Raw genomic sequence first — 19,306 nt, 5'->3', positions numbered from 1 at the left:
ACCAAACTTTGTTAAATTGTCTGTCCCTACTAAGATTTTGGTTCCTTTAGATCTGCTACTTTTCTGGTGGGCTGCTATTAGATCTTCCCTTAGCAATGCCCTAGACTAAGCAAGCCCAACTCTCTGTCTCTCCTTTGTGGTCACATGTGTTCGTCCCTAGTAGTCTTCATGACCTTCTGCTTATCTCTCTTCAGTTCCTCCACACCCCTGGGAGAGCCCCAAGACTGTCCCAAGCAGAATGAGAGAATAACTCCTCATCCTGCTGCCTTTGTACCAGTAGGTGGTTTATCTTATTTATAGTAAGAAGGTTTTGTTGGCTCACACTCAGCTTGACATCCCCTGTAACCCCTGTTTGGGGTCCTGTTTGGCAGTGCTGCCATTCAGCCACTCACTTTACAGCTGCTACTGGGACAAGGGCAGATTTCTTCCCAGATGCAGAACATTGAAATTCTTGTTGAGCTTCATGAGGTGTCTGTTGGCCCAGATTTTGTTATTAATTTCACCTAGATAATGTTATTAAATCAAGGACATTTGTTAAATTCTCATACTGTTGTGATCAAAGCTCTGTCATACTCAAACGGAAAAATTAGGAACTGAACTGGGCTGTGTAAAGCCACAGTGGGTTTTTTGGTAGCATTAGCTTTAAAGTATAAGCATGCTATTTTAAAATTATGTACATATTCTTCCATTAAGTTTTGTGTTTATAGTAAATTCAAATTTGCAGTCAGAATAGAAGTATATGCAGAAAGTGAAAATATTGTCAGTTATTGACAATTAAATCAATGGACATGAACATATATCTAAAATGAAGCTGTACAAAAAACTGATGGTAAATGAAGCATGGGATGGAGAACCTCTCATGTAAAAGGCTAAAATATATTCAAAGTTGCCAGAGCTCCAGCTCTATCCATTATACAAAACAGTTTGTTATGCAGACGTTTGAGCTTTGAGTTTCTTTCCCCTTCATTCTCTTTCCTACATTTCAGTATTTCTCCTTTTTTGTGTCTTTTTGGTTTGCTTCTTGTCTAAAAAGGGTGTTGATTAGGTAGTGAAGATGAATAAACCTATTGCAATATTCTTAGAAACACTGAAGGAGAGACAGCTTAGACAGCATGAGCTTGTAAATAATTTACAGGTTTTGGAGTGGTTCATAAGACCATGTGCTGGAGATGTAATTTCCCAGCAACAAAATTGCAAGCAAGCAAGGTCATCAAAAGGCAGAATCATATTTATTATTCTCTGTCTCTTCTTTCTGTCAGTTTAAATTATTTTCTCTTTAAAAGAGGGAGCACTGGACTCAGTTCTCTATGAACTTTCCCTCCTTTTTATTCTCCAGATGGAAAATACATTAATACAATTTTAAAAGATTGTCAAACAGAAATTTGCAGTAACAAATTATATACAGATCAGGGGAAAAAAGAATATAGGAAATGGTTTAAATATGCCTCACATTTTTCTTTCAAACTATGTAATTATTTTCCTCTATTTTATAAGAGTTTAATGAAAGGTTAGATAGATTTTTTTAATTATAGTTTGTACAAAGGAAGAAGTCAGCAATAACTTGAAATAAAGCCATGGGGCATACTTAACAATTACGATATTTAATCTTATTCACTGAACTGCAGAAATCTCCTGATAAACACAAGAAAGCCAGATTTATGAGTCCAGAAAAGTGCAGGCTTGGAGGTAAATTGTGTTGGCTACATATATTTTTAGAATACAATTATTTAAGAACAAGAGTGTTCACTGTCATATAGAAGCTCAGAAGGAAGTTCCAAGCTAAAGAAAGAAAAGTTTGAACTGATAGTTGTGGTAAGAGTAATTGGCCAGCATCACAGATTTTTAATGAATGTTCTTAAGACACCATTACTACAGACCTTCAAGGATGTAGAAGGTGTTACCAGCAATGCTGTGCCAAAGAACAGAGGAAAATACAGAGGGTCAGACTAGAGAAACTCAAACTGTCATTCCTGGGTCTGCTAATAAATAATTCTCTGAAAGTAGGTTGCCTTTTCAAGCAATGATTCTTTCAAACAGTATGGTGATACCAGAGCTTATTAAGTGACAGGAAAAAAATACTACCTTTAAATGAGGAATGTAGATCATGTTTGTTTGTTTTTTTTTAAAGGCTCCTAACTCATTTTGAACTAACAAATAATAAATCAGACAGACTTTTACAGAGTACCCTTAATTCTCCTCTAGCTCTTCACAGCTACAGGCTAAGGACTGACAGAGTTGTTTTTGCTGGCACTTCCTGTAAAAAAGGGGAGAGCACTCTTTGCAAAATGAGTATAGTTAGTATGTCTTTGTCATCCAAGGAAAAGGGAGAAAAAGTGCATTGCATGCTAATAAGCCATAGAGTTAGATAAACTTAGATGCTCATTTTGTCAGTCATTATTTATTAAGTGTCTCAGGAAAAAAAAGTCAGTACCTGACCTGTACAAATTCAGATATGCAGGTTTTCTCTTTAATTCCTTCAAAATGTGCCTAGCTATTTTTTTTTGTCTGAAAAAAAATTACCTGCAGAACAGAAAGAAGTCACTGCTTCTTTTTCTAAATTCCAAAGTAATGTATTATCCTTTCACATGTCCACTCATCTCAGAGGAAAGGCTGTGTTCTTCCTTGTGCAGGTCTGGGAATGACATAGATTATATACCAATGTATTCTTGAAAGAGGAACTTATAAAATACCTTTGTTACATTGTCTACATTGAATTACTGTAATGTTATATCAGTATGTATTTGAACAATTCACTGAAGTTTTCTTTATTGTGCTTCCAATCCAAGTAAAAATACTGCCCTCTTGCATGCACTTCTACAACTCCAGAAGGCTTCACATAAAAAGAGAAGCAGAGTAGTAGAATCATAAAGACATAGAATCATCAAGGTTGGAAAAGACATGAGATCATCAAGTCCAACCATTAACCCAGCACTGCCAAGTCCACCACTAAACCATGTCCCTAAGTGCCACATCTACAGAATTTTAAATGTCTTCATGGATGATGTCTCAACCACTTCCCTGAGCAGGCCATTCCAAGGCTTGATAACCCTTTTGGTGAAGAAATTTTCCCTAATATTCAATCCGAACCTACCCTGGGACAACTTGAAGCCATTTCCTCTTGTCCTATTGCTTGTTACTTGGAGACCAACTGTAAGCCTGCTAGGAGCCAGAGAAACTGGCCTGTCTGACTACAGTCTTTTTGAGAAAGTCTGGTAAAGCAGAGAGAGGTGTTTTAGATGCCCTCATACCCAACAACATGACAGCCAGGGAGATGCCTCCTCAATTAACGGATTACTCTTTACCTGATGAAGGGTAGAGATGTTCCTGCCATTCCCCTAAGGCTTTGGTTCGAAAGGCAGTGCAGCCAGTATATCTGATCTTACAGAGACCTGTGCTGTAATTCTGACTCCATAGCTGTCAGCCTCTGTGGCTGGGAACAAATAATTTCGTATGTCTATCTATGACACAGTTGTTTGTCTGTCTGATCAAACAGAATTGTTTTTTACTGTGTGCTGGTACATGCTTAGTTATGATGAAAAGCAGATTTTGGCTGAGAAAAGTGACATAAAATCAAAATAATCCTAGATCTACAGAACTGACATCCATTGCTCAGATGGTGCATTTGTCTCTCAATTAGCAAGATTACACTATTTGTTTCTTCGCAGAAGCTGTCGGAACTGTAGCTCATTGGTCTTTATTTTATCTAATTAAAATACCATTTGTTCTCACATGAAAAGCTATTATTACACTGGTAAAAGATATTTCACTGCTCTTTATCTTCATTTAAAGCTATTTCGTTTCCCCAGTTTAGGACTAGGAGCATATATGTTTGAATCCTCAGTCCAAATAGCATGGCAATTGACAAAAATAAATGTATGAACCTTAACACTTAATGTTTATTTTCTTGCTTATCTTTGTTTCTAAAAATTCTTTCCTTTTAAGGCTTTTTTTCACCCTTTGTGTTAAAGAAGGAATTAAGATAAAAAAGGAATTAAGTGCATTGCCCAAAGTCATCTCCTCAGTCTGACAAATTCAGGACACTTCCTGCTTATTCTTTCTTATATATATTTCAGTTTATGAAAAAGATGTAAAGAGGCAAAAGGTTCTGCAAGGTTTGAATAAGATCTTCAGTGTCAGGGTCTTTTGAATTCATTGAATATAACTCTTCCAGGTGAATTTTACTGCATGTTCTGTCAGTAATATCTAAGTGCTTACATTCCTGCTTGATTTCCATACCATGCAAATGCTGCTTGCAGCTGCAGGAGTGACCACCCATGGCCCATGAGTGACAGCAATGGCTCCACGCCGTGCAGCAGGGCAGTTGCTGCTCATTTGCGTCACTCGGGTGGCAACTGAAATTGAGATACATGGTACAAAAGAAATTTTTATCTCATGGGAATTCTTTAGAAAGATACTTCAATGTGATAAACATTTAATGCCTTAATATTTGGTTGAAAGTGCAAAGTCACACGTTAAACTGTCAGAGTCACATACATGTTGTGTATGGTCTCAGGAACACGAGTTGACTGGACCAGATTGGATGGTATTCATTTCTTGTCTTTCACTTTCTTCCAGGAATGCCCCAGTGGTGTTGTCAATGAAGAAACCTTCAAAGAGATTTACTCTCAGTTCTTTCCACAGGGAGGTGAGTACTTGGCAGACATAATTAATACTACAGTATATTTGGTAGTTCCTAAGTCTGAAAAAAGAGCCTGTTCAAATTAACAAGATTGTTGCCTCAAGTTCTGTCTGAACTCATGGCATACTTCCTTGATGGTTGGACACGTTTTAAAGTATATATTTCTGAATGAAATGCAATGATGTCTACAAGAAGTCAGTCTTTTGTTATGAAGTTAGTACCTGTGCTTGGGTACCATTGAAAACAAAGTTTCTCTGAGTAGGTTATTTATTTTTAAACTTTCTAAACAGTCTTCTCTGTTCTCTTTTATTCCAAAAAAACCCTTTTTACAGTAGGAGGAACCGTAGGGGGCACTACAGGTACCCCCTAATATCAATGGCAGAACCCCCTTTAATGCTATGGAGTTTCCCTTCTTAAATGAGGGCTTTTTATGCTAACCTTGATTTCAATTAATTGATTTCCAGGGGCTTCATAATTTCTTTATCTCCACTATCTTTTGGTGCAATGAAGGTAACACAAAAATAAGGAAGCTACACTTTTCTGTGGGAAAAAACCCAACAAACCAACAAACCACATACTTTTTTCTTCTTTCACATTTCATTTTAACAAAATACAGCAAAAAGTCAGATTTTTAGCAGTGTAGAAAAGTACTGAATCCAGATAATTCAGTCATCTGTAACAGATGTTGTGTACTAGTGAGAGGATTTTTGGCTTTCTTAAGCTGTTTCAGACACCTCAGCAAGGAGCACTGAGAAGTGACCATCAGAATTCATCCCCTTCCTCCCCTCATCCTCCATGGCCTTCATGCAGTGGCATACAGCCTTGGCAGTACATAAACACAGCACAAACAAATGTGAAAGCCTTATTTAGTTTTCCTCAGAAGTTCAGGAGGAATATTTGGCGAAAACAGCAGAAGAGCTGAATGTCCTTGGAAGAGTAACAGCTCACATCAATATTACTTTAATTTCTATGGGCCTACTGAGTCTTGAACCGTTTTATGTAGTTTTTGTGCTGTTTTGTAAGGTGCCTGTGTTAACTTTTGCCTTTTCTGAGAAGTATAGGAGTTCAAGTCTATTCTTTGTTCCTCACATTAGCCAAAATATTCTCAAAGCCAATTAATTCTCAGTATTTGTATATCCCTGCTTGTTAATGGGGTGAGATCATAATATATATGTGTCTAGTTAAGCAGCCAGACTGGATTCTTAAATCTTTGAATTTATTGCCAAAATATTGTGTCCAGCTGAGGCCTTTGAATTTCAGTTGTGTTAAAAATAATGGTTTTATCTATGCCTGAATATTAAAGAGGAAAAAAAAAGCTTGAAAGTTGTCCCCAAATTAAAACACGTCTTACATGTAATTCTGGGCTCCAGTTATCTATGTAATGCAAAACCAGGTACAACATGATTAATCATTATAATAGTTCATATCTGAGCAAACAGAATGTAAGATTTTAAGCTTCAGGGCAACCAAAGTAATTTTTAAATATTAACCAGCAAGTCACTTCATTAGGCAACTTTCAAGACTGTCCAGGACAAGGTACAGGAGGACTATAACCAGGACAAGGGACCAGAAGAGTAACAAAGGATATGACACTGGATTGCAGTAAAACCAATGTGTTTTAAAGGCAGAAGTTAATTTGTAAAAAGCTTTCCATGCCAGAAAGGGCACTCCTGTAACTTCTTTTTAGAAAACCACTGCCATACAAGTGAATGAATAGGCCCTCTCTGTACATGCAATGGATCACCTGAAATATAACTTGGGATTTTTCCTCAGCCAGGCAGGTTGTAGATAAGAAGCCACACTCTGGATAATTATTACACTCCTCCATAACTTATGAACAAAACAGATCATGCTCGTAGTTTGATAAGCCATATTCTTCGATGTATAATGACTATCATTTTTTCTCTCTGATGTTTAAAATGCTTTGATGGTGTTTTTCAAATGAAATTCTAATTTAATATCTGTTCCTGTCTTAACCTGTCAAAGTAGTGATTTATCCTCCTGATTATGATATCAGATCCCTGAAAAAAAATATTTAATTTAAAAACTTAAAATTTTGTCAAACATGATTAATGTTCAAGATTTAGGAGGGTAGGTGCAGAGGGAATTAGATTAAGTAGCTCTAATTAAAAGACTAGTGTACCTTATCCTGCTGTGATTCTGAAGGCAAAATTTCAGACCAGAACTGCTTGAACAAACAACTCTGAAAAAGGCTTTTAATTTAATTTTTTTTCAGAGAGCCTATCAGAAAGAAAAGGTTCTTCAACTAGGGACTTTTTTTTTGTCCATATACCACCAAAAAAATTAGTATATTGTATCATGTATGGGCAACAAACAAAATATCTTTATGTTCACCCTTGTGTTTTCCGTATATCTACAAAAATAATTAGAAATATTTCAGATATTTTTAAGAAATTAATGCCAAGAGAATGGAAAGCTATTTAAAATTCAGTTTACAGTAATTATACCTCTATTATATGTTTTTTCCCTGAAGACGATTTACACAGTATATTCTGTTGCACAACAGAAGTCTCAGTAGATTATAGAAAATATGACTATTAAAATCTTAAATATAAATTGAAGTCAACTAATTTACATTTTTCAGTTAAAGTGTGAATTTATCTGCTAGTCTGTGCTTAAGCAATTACACTGGTGACTGGATACATGGAAGAATGAATAACTGCTTCAGTAGTGTGGATTTTTTTAATACTCTAAAAATGCATTAACAGACATAAGGTTTAAAAGTTGCATTTTTTCTTGTTGTGATTATTTCACATCATATGAAATTAACATATTGAAGTAAGACCAGAGACTTTTTTTACAAATGCCAGGTCTGAATATGTGAAGGATAAAGTTTTGAGTTTTGGTATATTTGGTTCTTTGGAGTCAAGGTGGCATTTCAGGTGAGTGACTCAAGACTGACACTCAGTTTAATACAAAACAATATTTTGGGCCGTGACAAATAAAGGTTTGCAGGATTGATACAAAAGGTAAAATGGTTTAGTGGCAAGAAATCAGAAAAAAAGCATCTCAGCACTGGTGAGGTTTTTCCATGATAGGGAGAGGTTTGTTCTTCACAGGGGACACTGATTTCGTAACACTTCTCCCTTTATTACAGGTTTGTGAGATTAATGTTAATTAACCTAAACTTATTGCAAAGATATGAAGTAGAAAGAGCAAAGATATGAGTATTAAAAGTAAACAAAGCCTCATCCTACATTAATTTGCATGGTTTTGAGGGAGAGAAAAGGCACTGAGGAAAGCTGACTTTCCACAACCCCAGCAGCTTGTACCTCACATGCACAGGGCAGTGTGAGATAAAAAGACATAAGTTCTCTCTTCACAATATATTACTCCTGGAGCAGGTCATACCTCTCAGAAAGCATCCAGTGGAAATAGAAAGGTGAATCTTTATAATAAATTAGAGTCTTAACAGACTTATATTGATGCTGTCTGGTGTTTCTAAAATGAATCAATATGCACTGGGGAGTACGTTTGAAAAGTATACAAATAATCAGCGAAGGGATTGCTTGTTTAAGGTCATCTTTCAGAGTCTTACTGACCATTTAGTCAGTTTTCCCAAGGTTTTCAAGCACTTAGCCCTCATGCAACAATAATGGGAATTAAGTAGCAAACCACCTTTAGGAATCTGCTTCCCAGGAGAGGATTTTCTCTCACCCATGGGTAAGCATATGACCCGATCACAGCAGCATCTTTCTGACAAGATCAGCTTCAACCTGGGAAACAGGTCTGTCTCCAGAGTGAAACCAAAATACCAGTAGTGTCTGCTTCCCTCATTTAGAGTGAACAAATGAACACATTTTTCATTTTAAATATATGAGATAAATCCCTCATCACCATCATTTAGCATTCCCATTAACACAGGTTGTTTCAGAGTACAATAACATGTCGTCTTTTCTATTTGCTCAGGTATCAGTGATTAGCAAAAATGGGAATAAAAAAAATAGAGATATTCTAGAAGAAAATTTTGGATTTTCAGTTCTTAGCAGTGCTTCTATCCATATACTTGCACTTATAATTTATCCCTCTTCCTCTGACAAAAAAGAAGTTTAAACTTAATTGAAAATTCAGTCTTGCTATGAAATTTTGGTAACAAAGTATATCTTGGTCTCATATAGTTTTAATAGAATGAAATTACAATATTATGTGTTTACTGTGAATTATTTTTGCTTTAAATTTTTTGTTTTAAATTTTAGATTCCACAACGTATGCACATTTTCTGTTTAATGCATTTGACACTGATCACAATGGATCTGTAAGTTTTGAGGTAAGTGATGCTGTTGCTTCTTTTTCTGAAACTATTTTGCCATTCCTTGTATTTAAGTCCAGTATGGTGGCCTTTATTATATGGCTTTAATTATGAAAAATTTAGCTTATGTGACTCAAGTTTCAAGTTTTTCCAATGTAATAACAAAAGTCATTATTGTACAATTGTATATTCCATACCGGTAACTCAGACTGTGCTACTATGTAATATTTTTATAAATCTGCTCATTTAAAAGGTGACTCAATTTATACACAAGTTACCCGAAATAGTCATTATCTTCCTCTCTGCTTCTGCAAGGTAAGAAGGTCTCTGAACTACAACTAATGTTATGGAGATGACTCAGACAAAATAGGATGGCTCATACACTCTATTAGTTTCCAGAAAGGACTAGAAAAAGGCTTTAAAGAAAATGTTTTTAAAAGCACAAGAGTTTCAAATTCATCCTTCCTCCATTTAGCTGCCCAGTCCCAGTTCTGCCTTTCCCTGGTAAGACTGATGTCATCAACACAATAATATGGTAAAAAGGGACCTCACTGCAATAGTGTAGGTGAGAACAGTCACTAAAGTGAGAACTCACCTAAAATACTGCAAAGGATATATTATTTTAAGCTGCAGAATTTTTTTTTAAAATAGCTAATTTGCAAAAGGATACGTTTGCTTTGGTTTGTTTTGCTTTGATTTGTTGTGGTTATAATGAATGGATTATTTCTTTACAACTTGTGATTGGATTGTGATAAATACACCCACTTTAAATTTATTGAAATGGCCCATACATGTTTTTATGATTTTCTTTAGTGAATGATTTTGTGAGGTCTGAAAGATTTTTTTTTAAGCATTTTCATTGCTTTATTATTGATGCAATAGAAGAAGACTTGTCAAGCAGGTGCACTGTGATCAGAAATCTATACCTCAACTGAGACTATAACCGGATAATTTTGTGGGGGATTATTTGCATTTATTTAAAAAAAACCCAACAAATATGAACCCCATCTACTCTTTTCTGGGCAGCTGAAATCAGTGGGCTCTATGTGAAACTAGAAGCAGGAATGGAGGTTTTATTCATATCTTCTGTACATAGGCTAATTCTACAGGAAATCCTTCTGGTCAAATCACAGAATCATACAATGGTTTTAGTTCAAAGGGACCTTAAAGATCCTCTAGTTTCAACACACCTGCCATGGGCAGGGACACCTCCCACTGGACCAGGTTGCTCAGTGCCCCATCCAGACCGGCCTTGAACACTTCCAGGGATAGAGCATCCACAGCTTCTCTGGGCAACCTGTTTCAGTGCCTCACCATCCTCACAGTGAAGAACTTCTTTTCTATATCTAACCTAAATTTCTCCTCTTTCAGTTTCAGCAACAGCAGAGGCAATGAGAAAAGGCATTTTTAGAATCAGTAGCTAAAAAGTATTTCTGCTGTTATAATGGGAACAAAAGAAGCTTTTGTACCTTTCCTGGTCAATTTGTTGCCATTTGTACCTCAGACAGAAAGCCTTAAGAAATGCACTAGATTTAAAACCCCTTTTAAAGGTTTTGATTACCTCACAGGGCAGGTCTGTGCACAAAAAAAAAAAAAAAAGGCTTTGGAATAAAATAAATCAGAGAAATATAAGCAGCACTGGGGTTTTTTTTTATTACTAAAACATATTTCCAGCTTATCAGGTCAGACGTGAGTGATCCAGACTTTCATAATATTTTCACTAATTATGAATCCAGCATAATTCTGCTGCTGTCAAAAGACTCTTGCTTCTGTGTCCTTGTAGCAACATAACAAACTGTATGATAGCCATTCCAAAAGCATCCTCCTGAAGCTAATGTATGGGGTTTTTTTCAAATCTCATTAAAGGTAACTTCAAAATGTGAATATAGATATTATGAAATGTGAAAAATACAATAATCTAATTTTTTCCTGCTCCTTTTTATCCTAGGTGCAACTGTGCCATATTCTTTCTATTCCATCTGTATTCTAGTTTTCTAATTTCCATTAGAAAAACAACAAAAGTAAACAGTTCAAAAGGTAGAGAGGGAGTGATTTAAAAGTTTGGAGAACAAATAATCATTCTCTCCAGTTTACTTTCTATATCAAAGTGTAGGAGTAAATATAACTCAATATAATGACCTACGATGAAAAGCACTGGCTATCTTCTGTGTAGAAAGGATATGAAAATCTGAAATTTCATAGCAAAATTCTTTTGTAGGTAAGAATGACATTTGTTTTGTGTTGCACTCTCCATTTTCTGATGAAGCAGTGGGAGCTGGAGTTGCGGGTAAAAGGAGAATTTGTTCTAGCTTTTTGCTGTTTTTTTTTCTCAAATTTTCAACCATCCACAGTGAAGTGTTAAAATTTAGCACAACTTAAATGCACACTTCAATTAGATGAGATAGCTTGGTGAGATTGTTATGTCCTTAGAGTTTTGTCAGCCCTGAATCTGTATGCTCTCTGATAAGAGTCAGGATCTCTAAGTGAAGCATTTTATGTAGCATAAAAAAGCAAACTCATTAAATAGGTACTTGAACTTATTTCTCCTTATCCCATGACTGCATCAGTTTTGAGACGAGCTTATTTCATTAGTTATGCCAACTAGTTTTGCTTTAACTTGAGAGACAGAGTTTCTGAAGGCCTAGTGACCCAGAAGGGCTCTTTGGGCATATTATGAAATGAAGTTCTTTTTTCCATCAGTCAGAGACAGATGCAAAAGCAAAGTTTCCACTTGCTGCATATATATTGTCACAGAACGAAAATGAAGATCTGGGCCTTAAGGCTATTTACACTGTCAGGAGAAGGGAGGCTAATTAACTTTAAACATGTTGTCAAAGGCAAAGCACATTGCACCCACATACAACCATCCAAACAATATCCTTTGTGCAGATTAAGGCTATTCTAAATATGACTTTGCTGAAAGTCACTCAATAATTCCACTACTTCTCCATGCCTTAAAGCACAAAGCTGTGCCCAAACACAATGGAGATGTTTAAAGATTTTTGTCATATTTAATCAAAACCAAACTTGTATTTGTTTTTTTCAAACAATTATTAATATTGCTTAGCAAAGTTGTTGGTGATTTTCTGATTGCATTATTTCTCAATTGTTACCTGAGAATTTTTCATCGGGGCCGTGGGTTGACCCTGGCCGTATTCTAGGCACCCACTAAAATCACTAAGAGCTGGGAGAAGTCACACAGGCAAAACAAAACTCAGCGTGAGGATGGTACTAAAATTTATTACTAACAGGATAAGAGCTAAAGAGTGAAAAATAAAACAGTCTTAAACACACTTTCCAACCACCCCTCCTTCTTTCCATGTTCTCCCTCCTCCCCCTGCATCAGTGCAGAAAAAGAAGTCCACCCATAGGGCAACAGGTCTTCCAAGTCTGCTGTCCTGTGGGTCACCCTTCAGTGGACTGCAGGGGGACAACCTGCTTCACCATAGTCTTCACCACAGGCTACAGGGGAGCCAAAGCTCTGAGTCCTTCCCCTGTTCCGTGGGGTCCCTCCCATGGGAAACAGTCCTTGATGGACCTCTCCAACGTGGGTCCACATCCTCCCCGGGCCGCAGGTCTTCCATATCTGCCGTTCCAAAGGTCATTCCTCCATGGGGTGCAGGGGGTCTCTGCACCCCGATGGTATTTCATAGGATGCAGTCTTTAACAGATGAGTTGCACCGATGTGGGTCCCCCACAAGGCCATGAATTGAGTCCTACCTGGGAATAACCAGCTCTGGCGTGGGCTCCTCTCTCCATGGCCTGAGCCAGCTCAGCTCCAGTGCCATGCCTGCCTTGGGCCAGGGCCACGGGGCTCAGCCCTGGGCCCAGAGGCTTCTGTCGGCAACACCCCCGGCTCCAATCTCTTCTGCGCAACAAACTTTTTCTTAAATATGTTATCACAGAGGCGCAACAATTGGCTCTCCCTTGGCCAACAGCAGAAAGTCCCTCCTGTAGCCAGCTATCATTGGCTCCACAGGGGAAAAACTTCTAGCAGCTTCTAACAGAAATCACCCCATGTAGCCCCCCCTACCAAAAAAAAAAAAAAACAGCCACAGAAACCCACGACAATCAGTTAATAAACTAGCAAGCATGCTAACTCAGTTCCATAGAGGAGTACAGTTCTAAGATCAAACACAACTTTGATATTTCATTAATAATAAAAGTGATTTCCAAGACAGGGCAGTAGTTTAATGAATCATAGAATCATAGAGTGTCTTTGAAGGGACCCTAAAGATCATCTAGTTCCAACCAGCCTGCCACAGGCAGGGGTACTTTCCACTAGACCAGGTTGCTCAGTGCCTTGTTCAACCTGGCCTTGAACACTTCCAGGGATGGGGCACCCACAGCTTCTCTGGGCAACCTGTTCCAGTGCCTCACCATCCTCACAGTGAAGAGTTTCTTCCTAATCTAAACCTACTCTCTGTCAGTTTAAAGCCATTCCCCTTGTCCTATCAATACATGTCCTTGTGTAAAGTCCTTCTCCAGCTCTCTTGTACCCCTCTTTAGGTACTTGGAGGCTGCTATAAGGTGTCCCTGGAGTTTTCTCCAGGCTGAACAAGTCCTACTCCCTCAGCCTGTCTTCATAGCAGAGGTACTCCAGTCCTTTGATCAGCTTTGTGGCTCTTCTCTTGACTTGTTTCAGCAGGTCCATGTCCTTGGGCTCCAGAGCTGGATGCAGTACTCCAGGTGGGGTCTTGTGAGAGCAGAGGGGCAGAATCGCCTCCCTCAATCTGCTGGTCATGCTGCTTTTGATGCAGCCGAGGACACAGTTGTCTTTCTGGGCTGTCAGTGCACATTGCCAGGTCATGTTGAGCTTCTTGTCAACCAACACTCCCAAGTCCTTCTCCTCTGGGCTGCTCTCAATCCATTTTCTGGCCAGCTTGTATTTGGGCTTCAGATTGCCCTGACCCAGGTGCAGGACCTTGAACTTGGCCTTGTTGAAATTCATGAGGCTAACAAGCAGGATTCTCTGGGTTCAACATAAAAAGCTTTGTTCATGTTATGTAGGAAATGAGCTAAATTTTCTCAGGGCAGTGGTGATCTCATAAGCATTTTACCACCAGCTGATTTAAAGTCACTACAAAGAAATAATACATTTCCTCTTAACAACAGCTCCTCCTCTGTGACCTTTGTTTTACACGCATCAGGGCTCCACCACTTCTGTGACATCACTTAATTCCTTTTCAAAATCCTAAAATCTAAATTAAAAAATTGATTTAGGGTCCTGCCTACCTACTTCTCCTGGCCTTGAACAAGACATAAGGGAATACAAGATCAAGTGGAATAATTTTAAGCTTTCCTATGGATTTGAGATAGCACACTAAGAAACTTGTCAATTAATTTATTAATGATCTTGTTATCCCTAAAGATTTACTGAGGGATAAAGCAATCAGTCCTCAACAACATTGCTAGGAGATAATTAATCACTGCTAAAAATTATGAAATTGTGGGGTTACACAAATACAAGTTCATCCCAGATCACAACTAGAGGTTCTATACAGCTGTAGCGCAGAACAGAAACATGAGCAGGCTGTGATACTGAGCACACAGAGGCTCCATTACGGGAGCAATGATGTTCCATTTTGCAACCCTTCAGTGAAACATCCCACTTTCTTGCAGAATCGAAATTAGGCACAGAAGGAAGTCTTAACAGGTATTAGCATGTTCTGCAGGAAACTAGCAAGTTACAAATAGGAAGCTGTGGAAAGGAGCAAGTACCAAGACTTTTGTGCTTCTATCTTCGCTGTCACAGACTGAAGAGAGACCCAACCTAGAGTCATGTCTCAGCCCAGACTTTTGTAGTTTTAGTCTTGTCACCCTAGATCATATGCACTTCTCCTCATTAGGTGCTCAGCTGAGCAGGACTCAGTGGACAGTGACAGCATCCTCAGAGGATGTAAGTGAATTTTACTTAAAAAATAAACAGGCTCTAAAAGGAGAATTCCTCTCTCTTCAGAAATTAGTTGTCTAAACCAGGAAGAAAAACACATCTGGGTACTCTACTATTGTAATGCTTGTATTCATGCTCTGGTGCTAAATGGTGTGCCTGATTCATGCATCAAGGAGTTGCTGGTAACAAACATATAGATGGATAGATGCTCTCTGAGTTCAGCTGCTACCTTCAGCACTGTTGTTTTCCTATGGCAGTCTGCAATGGATTATTACATGAACAGCCAACATAGCTATACTGTTCCTGGCACATTGCCTTCCACTATGAAGAGCATTTTCCCCTTCAAGGGTCTAGCCTGTGGATTTAGCCTATATCTATTGAATCAGACATTCTATTTCTGTATGATTTTATTGCTATGTTCTTCAATTGCATGAAAGTAAGTATGTAGAAAAGATGTCCCATCTTAGCTGGTCCTTATCCAGCTCATCACAACTTCCTATTATAAATAGGATAAATCCTTTCTGTTTTTCCTGAGATGGACTCTTGCACAACACTCAGACAAAGGCAATGCACCTGAACTATCTACTTGAACTGTCCCAAAACATCTTGATGTAAATATGGAAGGAGGTGACTTGCTCTTGCAATGTTTAAAGCACATACCTGGAGGGTTTTTGAGTTGTCTCAGTCCCATGAAAAAAGCATAAAGTCAAGTTTTATTTATGTGTCCTTTTTAAAACCGATGATAGAAGGGTAGCCTTGGAAATGGGGATATAAATGATGCCAGGAAGCCAGCTAACATGGGTGGTGCACCACAGAAAAGAAGAAGGAAAATTTACAAGAAAAGAAAAATGGATATAGTTTAGATAAAACAAATTCAAAAATGTTGCAGTGCCAAAATAAAAATGAATTCAGAATTCTTAAATATAATAATTTAAGAAAATAACGTTACTGGAGACCTGCAGGAAGGACTTCAGGAAAAACTCCATCAAGAATGTAAAACAGTGCAGAAAAGATTTGAAGACATGGTATGGAATTAAAAAGGTTAATTGGTAATGCTGTAATGTGATCAAATCTGTTCGGAATTTCTTGAACATTTTAATGCTCAATAGTACATTGTTAAAGAGCTGTTTGGAGATTTAACCCTGTGACCCTCAATTAGTCATTGAGATGTAGACAAGACAGGTTGAGCAAAACTCTATCAAGATTCATGTATCCGTTTACCCCAAAGGGCACATACACCAGTAAGACAGAAATTTTTGACAGACTAAGAAAACCCAGAGCATGCCACTTGAATTGTTAAAAAGATTGAAACTGTCAGAAGAGCTGTCTGTGCCTACTAGACTATCTGAGGCCATGATATCTGTGTGTACTTCACTGTACCACGTATACTTATTTGACTGTATGGTACATCAGACCTTTGTAATTTATGTAATTTAATCTCAGTGTAGTCTTTTCCATTGTTCCTGTGATAGAGGAAATGCATAATCTTTGCTGGTGCCCATAAGAAATATTTCAGCTTTTTTCGCATTAATGTCTCTAAGACCTCCTGTATGTCATTGCCAGTGACGTAGAAACGCACATTTAAATACAAGTTCTTGCCATATTCTGCTCAACCTATTATGGCTGCAATTTCACAGATTTATGGGTTCACAAGCTTATTAAATAGAAAAAGGTAGAGGAGATGGTTAGGAAAAAAAAAGCTATTGTTTAAAAAATGCTAACATACTAAGAAATACAGAAGACAGGTGACAGCACTTGATATTTTCTTCAATCTGGAAGATGCTCACTAAATGTAAATGAGGTTTGTGCTGCCAAGAGTATTTATCATGAAACAAAAATCTATAACCAAATATAACATATAAATAATCCCAAAAGTCTTCTGATTCATTTCTGTGGAATAACTTACAGCAGTAGAGCATTGGTGGGTCACAAAAACAAGATGGTACATGGACACATATTATATTTATTATTCCCTATCATACTTCCAATAAAAGTGTTAAGTATTGAGGTCTGCTATATCATACATAAAGTTTGAAATATTGACTGCAACAGATTGATCTAAGAGATCTGGGAACCACATATTCCACTTTAACAAGGTACAGATTTAAGAAGAATTTTATGTTCCTTAGTAGATAGTTCTCCCCGAATTGGCCTCCTGTGCTTAGATTAATCTAACTCCCATTTAAGCTTTTCTTGGATCATTAAACCATAGGGATTGCTTTTTCCTGGTATAAACTTCAACAGAAACTACTTATGTGAGGCATTTCAGAGGATACAACCACTAAGAGAAAATGATGGTTTACTTCATAGAAAATTACTCAATTTACTTATTAATTATGAGTGTAGCAAACAGTGCCTAGATTGTTAATTATTTAAGAAACCAGCAATCCCATGAAGCAAAAAAAGAAAAGAAACAACACATCTTTCCAGACTTCTGACAAATGCATTATTCTGGATTTCTGAGTGTTTGTGAAAAACTGCTCAATTCCAAACTGATCAAGACCTTTTGTCTATTTAGGATTTTGTTATGGGTCTCTCAATTTTACTGCGAGGGACAGTACAGGAGAAACTGAACTGGGCTTTCAATTTGTATGATATAAATAAGGATGGATATATAACTAAAGAGGTAAGGTCTTCTTACTTTAGTCACTGAAAGTAAATGTATAGCTAAGTTCTGCTTTCAAAGAAGAATGGTTTCATTGTCAAATTAGACATGTTAACAAATTACCATATATTATGAAGTTAGACATGCTAAAAATTACAGTAGTTTTCTCATTTTAAAGGCATATATGAAAACTGAAAAGGGAATATCTTTACAAAATTTGTAAAAGGTCAGAATTCTTCAGGTACAGAAATGGTTAGCTTCAATTTATGCCTGTCTATTTGCACATACAGTCACTAGAATAGACTGATAGGATATTTGGACAAAAAGGAATTAAGTACATGCGCAATAGTTGTTACTCATTTTATAAATCTACTTCTACAAATTTTTACTTGAAACAGAATTTATATAGAAAGATTCCTACATCTTTTATTCTGCAAGGATTTAAACACATACTTAAATGATAGTGGGACCAAATGAGTGCTTTCATTAAAATCTATAGGTATTTTTTTAGGTGGGTTTTATGTAAATATATATAAATATATATAAATTACACTTTTAGTTTTACTTTTAGAAAACTTCATGATCACTCTAAAAGGGTGAGTTATAGAATAGTTTCCTAGCAAACTGCAAATTACTTATTTTTATAATTAAAGTTTTCACAAGCCACTCTACTAAGAAAATTCAAAGCTTTTGATATAAAAGGAGGACTGCATAAGTGCAGGTGTGTGCATGGGTGTTTCTGTTTTCTCTAGGGAAAATTCAGTTGTAGGAAGCTGATGTGCTTTGGCCACTCAGTTGCTGTTACAGAGCTTCTTTTCCTGTTTACTTTTACTCATAAGACATTGGGAGATTCTTCCCACAACCCGTGAACTTGTGCATATTCTAAATAATTTAAAATCAAAATCATACACTGATGAAAGCTGAACTCAGATGCTAGATTTTCTAGGAACAACACAGTTCCTTCTTGAAGCTGTTCAGTCAAAAAATATCAGGCACAATCTCAATATTTTATTCTAAAATGCAAATCCTTAAAATTATTTATGTGTTCTGAGTTAAAGCAGTGTCTACAATGCACATTACATAAACATCTTTTTTTTTTTCCTCTTCAGGAAATGCTTGATATCATGAAAGCAATATATGATATGATGGGGAAATGCACCTATCCTGTTCTCAAGGAAGATGCACCTAGACAACATGTGGAAACATTTTTCCAGGTAGGTCAGGTAACATACAAGCCAAAAAGACTGCTCTGTGAGCAGGTAGAGAAAGATTTTCCATGTTATAACAGTTTTGCATATCCTTCCAATTCTGTAATCCTTTTTTTCTCTGTGATTCTATCCCAAGTTTCTCAGATCTACTTGTTACACCTTGCTTTTTCAAAAATAAGCTTCTTAAGCTTATTCCAGTATATCACTTACTACATCTTTTGGCATGGTTGTTCCTAGGCTGACATATAACTGAGACAAATAATAAAAAGGACTTGTTTTACACAGGATTTCAGGAGGAAAAATGTACATTTTATTTTTTTTAACAGAAAATGGACAAAAACAAAGATGGCGTAGTTACCATAGATGAATTCATCGAGAGCTGCCAGAAAGTAAGTATTCAGTGATAAATACTGAATGTGTATCTGTTGGCTAATGCCATCATAGTGCTACACAGAATTCTGGAGTGACAGTGAGGATAATCCTAATACCAGAGACAGCATTTTCCCAAGGTAGAGTATGTATGTATACCATTACACAAAAACACTAAAAGTCTCAATAAATTTCTGCCCTGAATCTGCAGAAGAGCTGGTCTATACAAGCTGTTCTTGTTCATTAGACAACCGTGTCAATATCCCTTATCTTTTCAACGTTTTTTCATACTTGATAGCAAAAATTTTCTTCACATTCAGCT

General features: G+C 37.0%; 2 protein-coding genes across 13 annotated transcripts in view; one reads left to right on the top strand and one right to left on the bottom strand.

Annotated features, from left to right (window-relative positions):
- PACRGL (parkin coregulated like) overlaps positions 1-19,306 on the bottom strand; it is a 138,873-nt gene that overhangs the window by 100,240 nt on the left and 19,327 nt on the right. For 2 of the 4 annotated variants that reach the window (XR_001920064.2, XR_001920066.2), the window contains exon 10: positions 4,507-4,607. The exons of 1 other annotated variant lie outside the window; for it this stretch is intronic. The gene's annotated coding sequence lies outside the window, so the exon portion shown is untranslated. Of the gene's footprint in view, positions 1-4,483; positions 4,608-19,306 lie in introns of those variants that run through there. One more of the 4 variants, XR_001920065.2, reaches the window with a different exon arrangement.
- Positions 1-19,306, top strand: part of KCNIP4 (potassium voltage-gated channel interacting protein 4) — a 415,466-nt gene that overhangs the window by 391,369 nt on the left and 4,791 nt on the right. For all 9 annotated transcript variants that reach the window (XM_018067802.2, XM_018067828.1, XM_018067808.1 and 6 more), the window contains 5 exons: positions 4,576-4,645; positions 8,857-8,927; positions 17,321-17,428; positions 18,517-18,621; positions 18,942-19,004. In XM_018067802.2, coding sequence (XP_017923291.2) covers positions 4,576-4,645; positions 8,857-8,927; positions 17,321-17,428; positions 18,517-18,621; positions 18,942-19,004 — 417 coding nt within the window. The remainder of the gene's footprint in view (positions 1-4,575; positions 4,646-8,856; positions 8,928-17,320; positions 17,429-18,516; positions 18,622-18,941; positions 19,005-19,306) is intronic.

This window comes from Manacus vitellinus, unplaced genomic scaffold (genome assembly GCF_001715985.3).
Source record: "Manacus vitellinus isolate BGI_N305 unplaced genomic scaffold, ASM171598v3 scaffold_0_pilon, whole genome shotgun sequence".
Lineage (NCBI taxonomy): Eukaryota > Metazoa > Chordata > Aves > Passeriformes > Pipridae > Manacus > Manacus vitellinus.
Note: the sequence above shows the minus strand (reverse complement) of the source record. Positions and strands in the feature narration are given on the sequence as shown.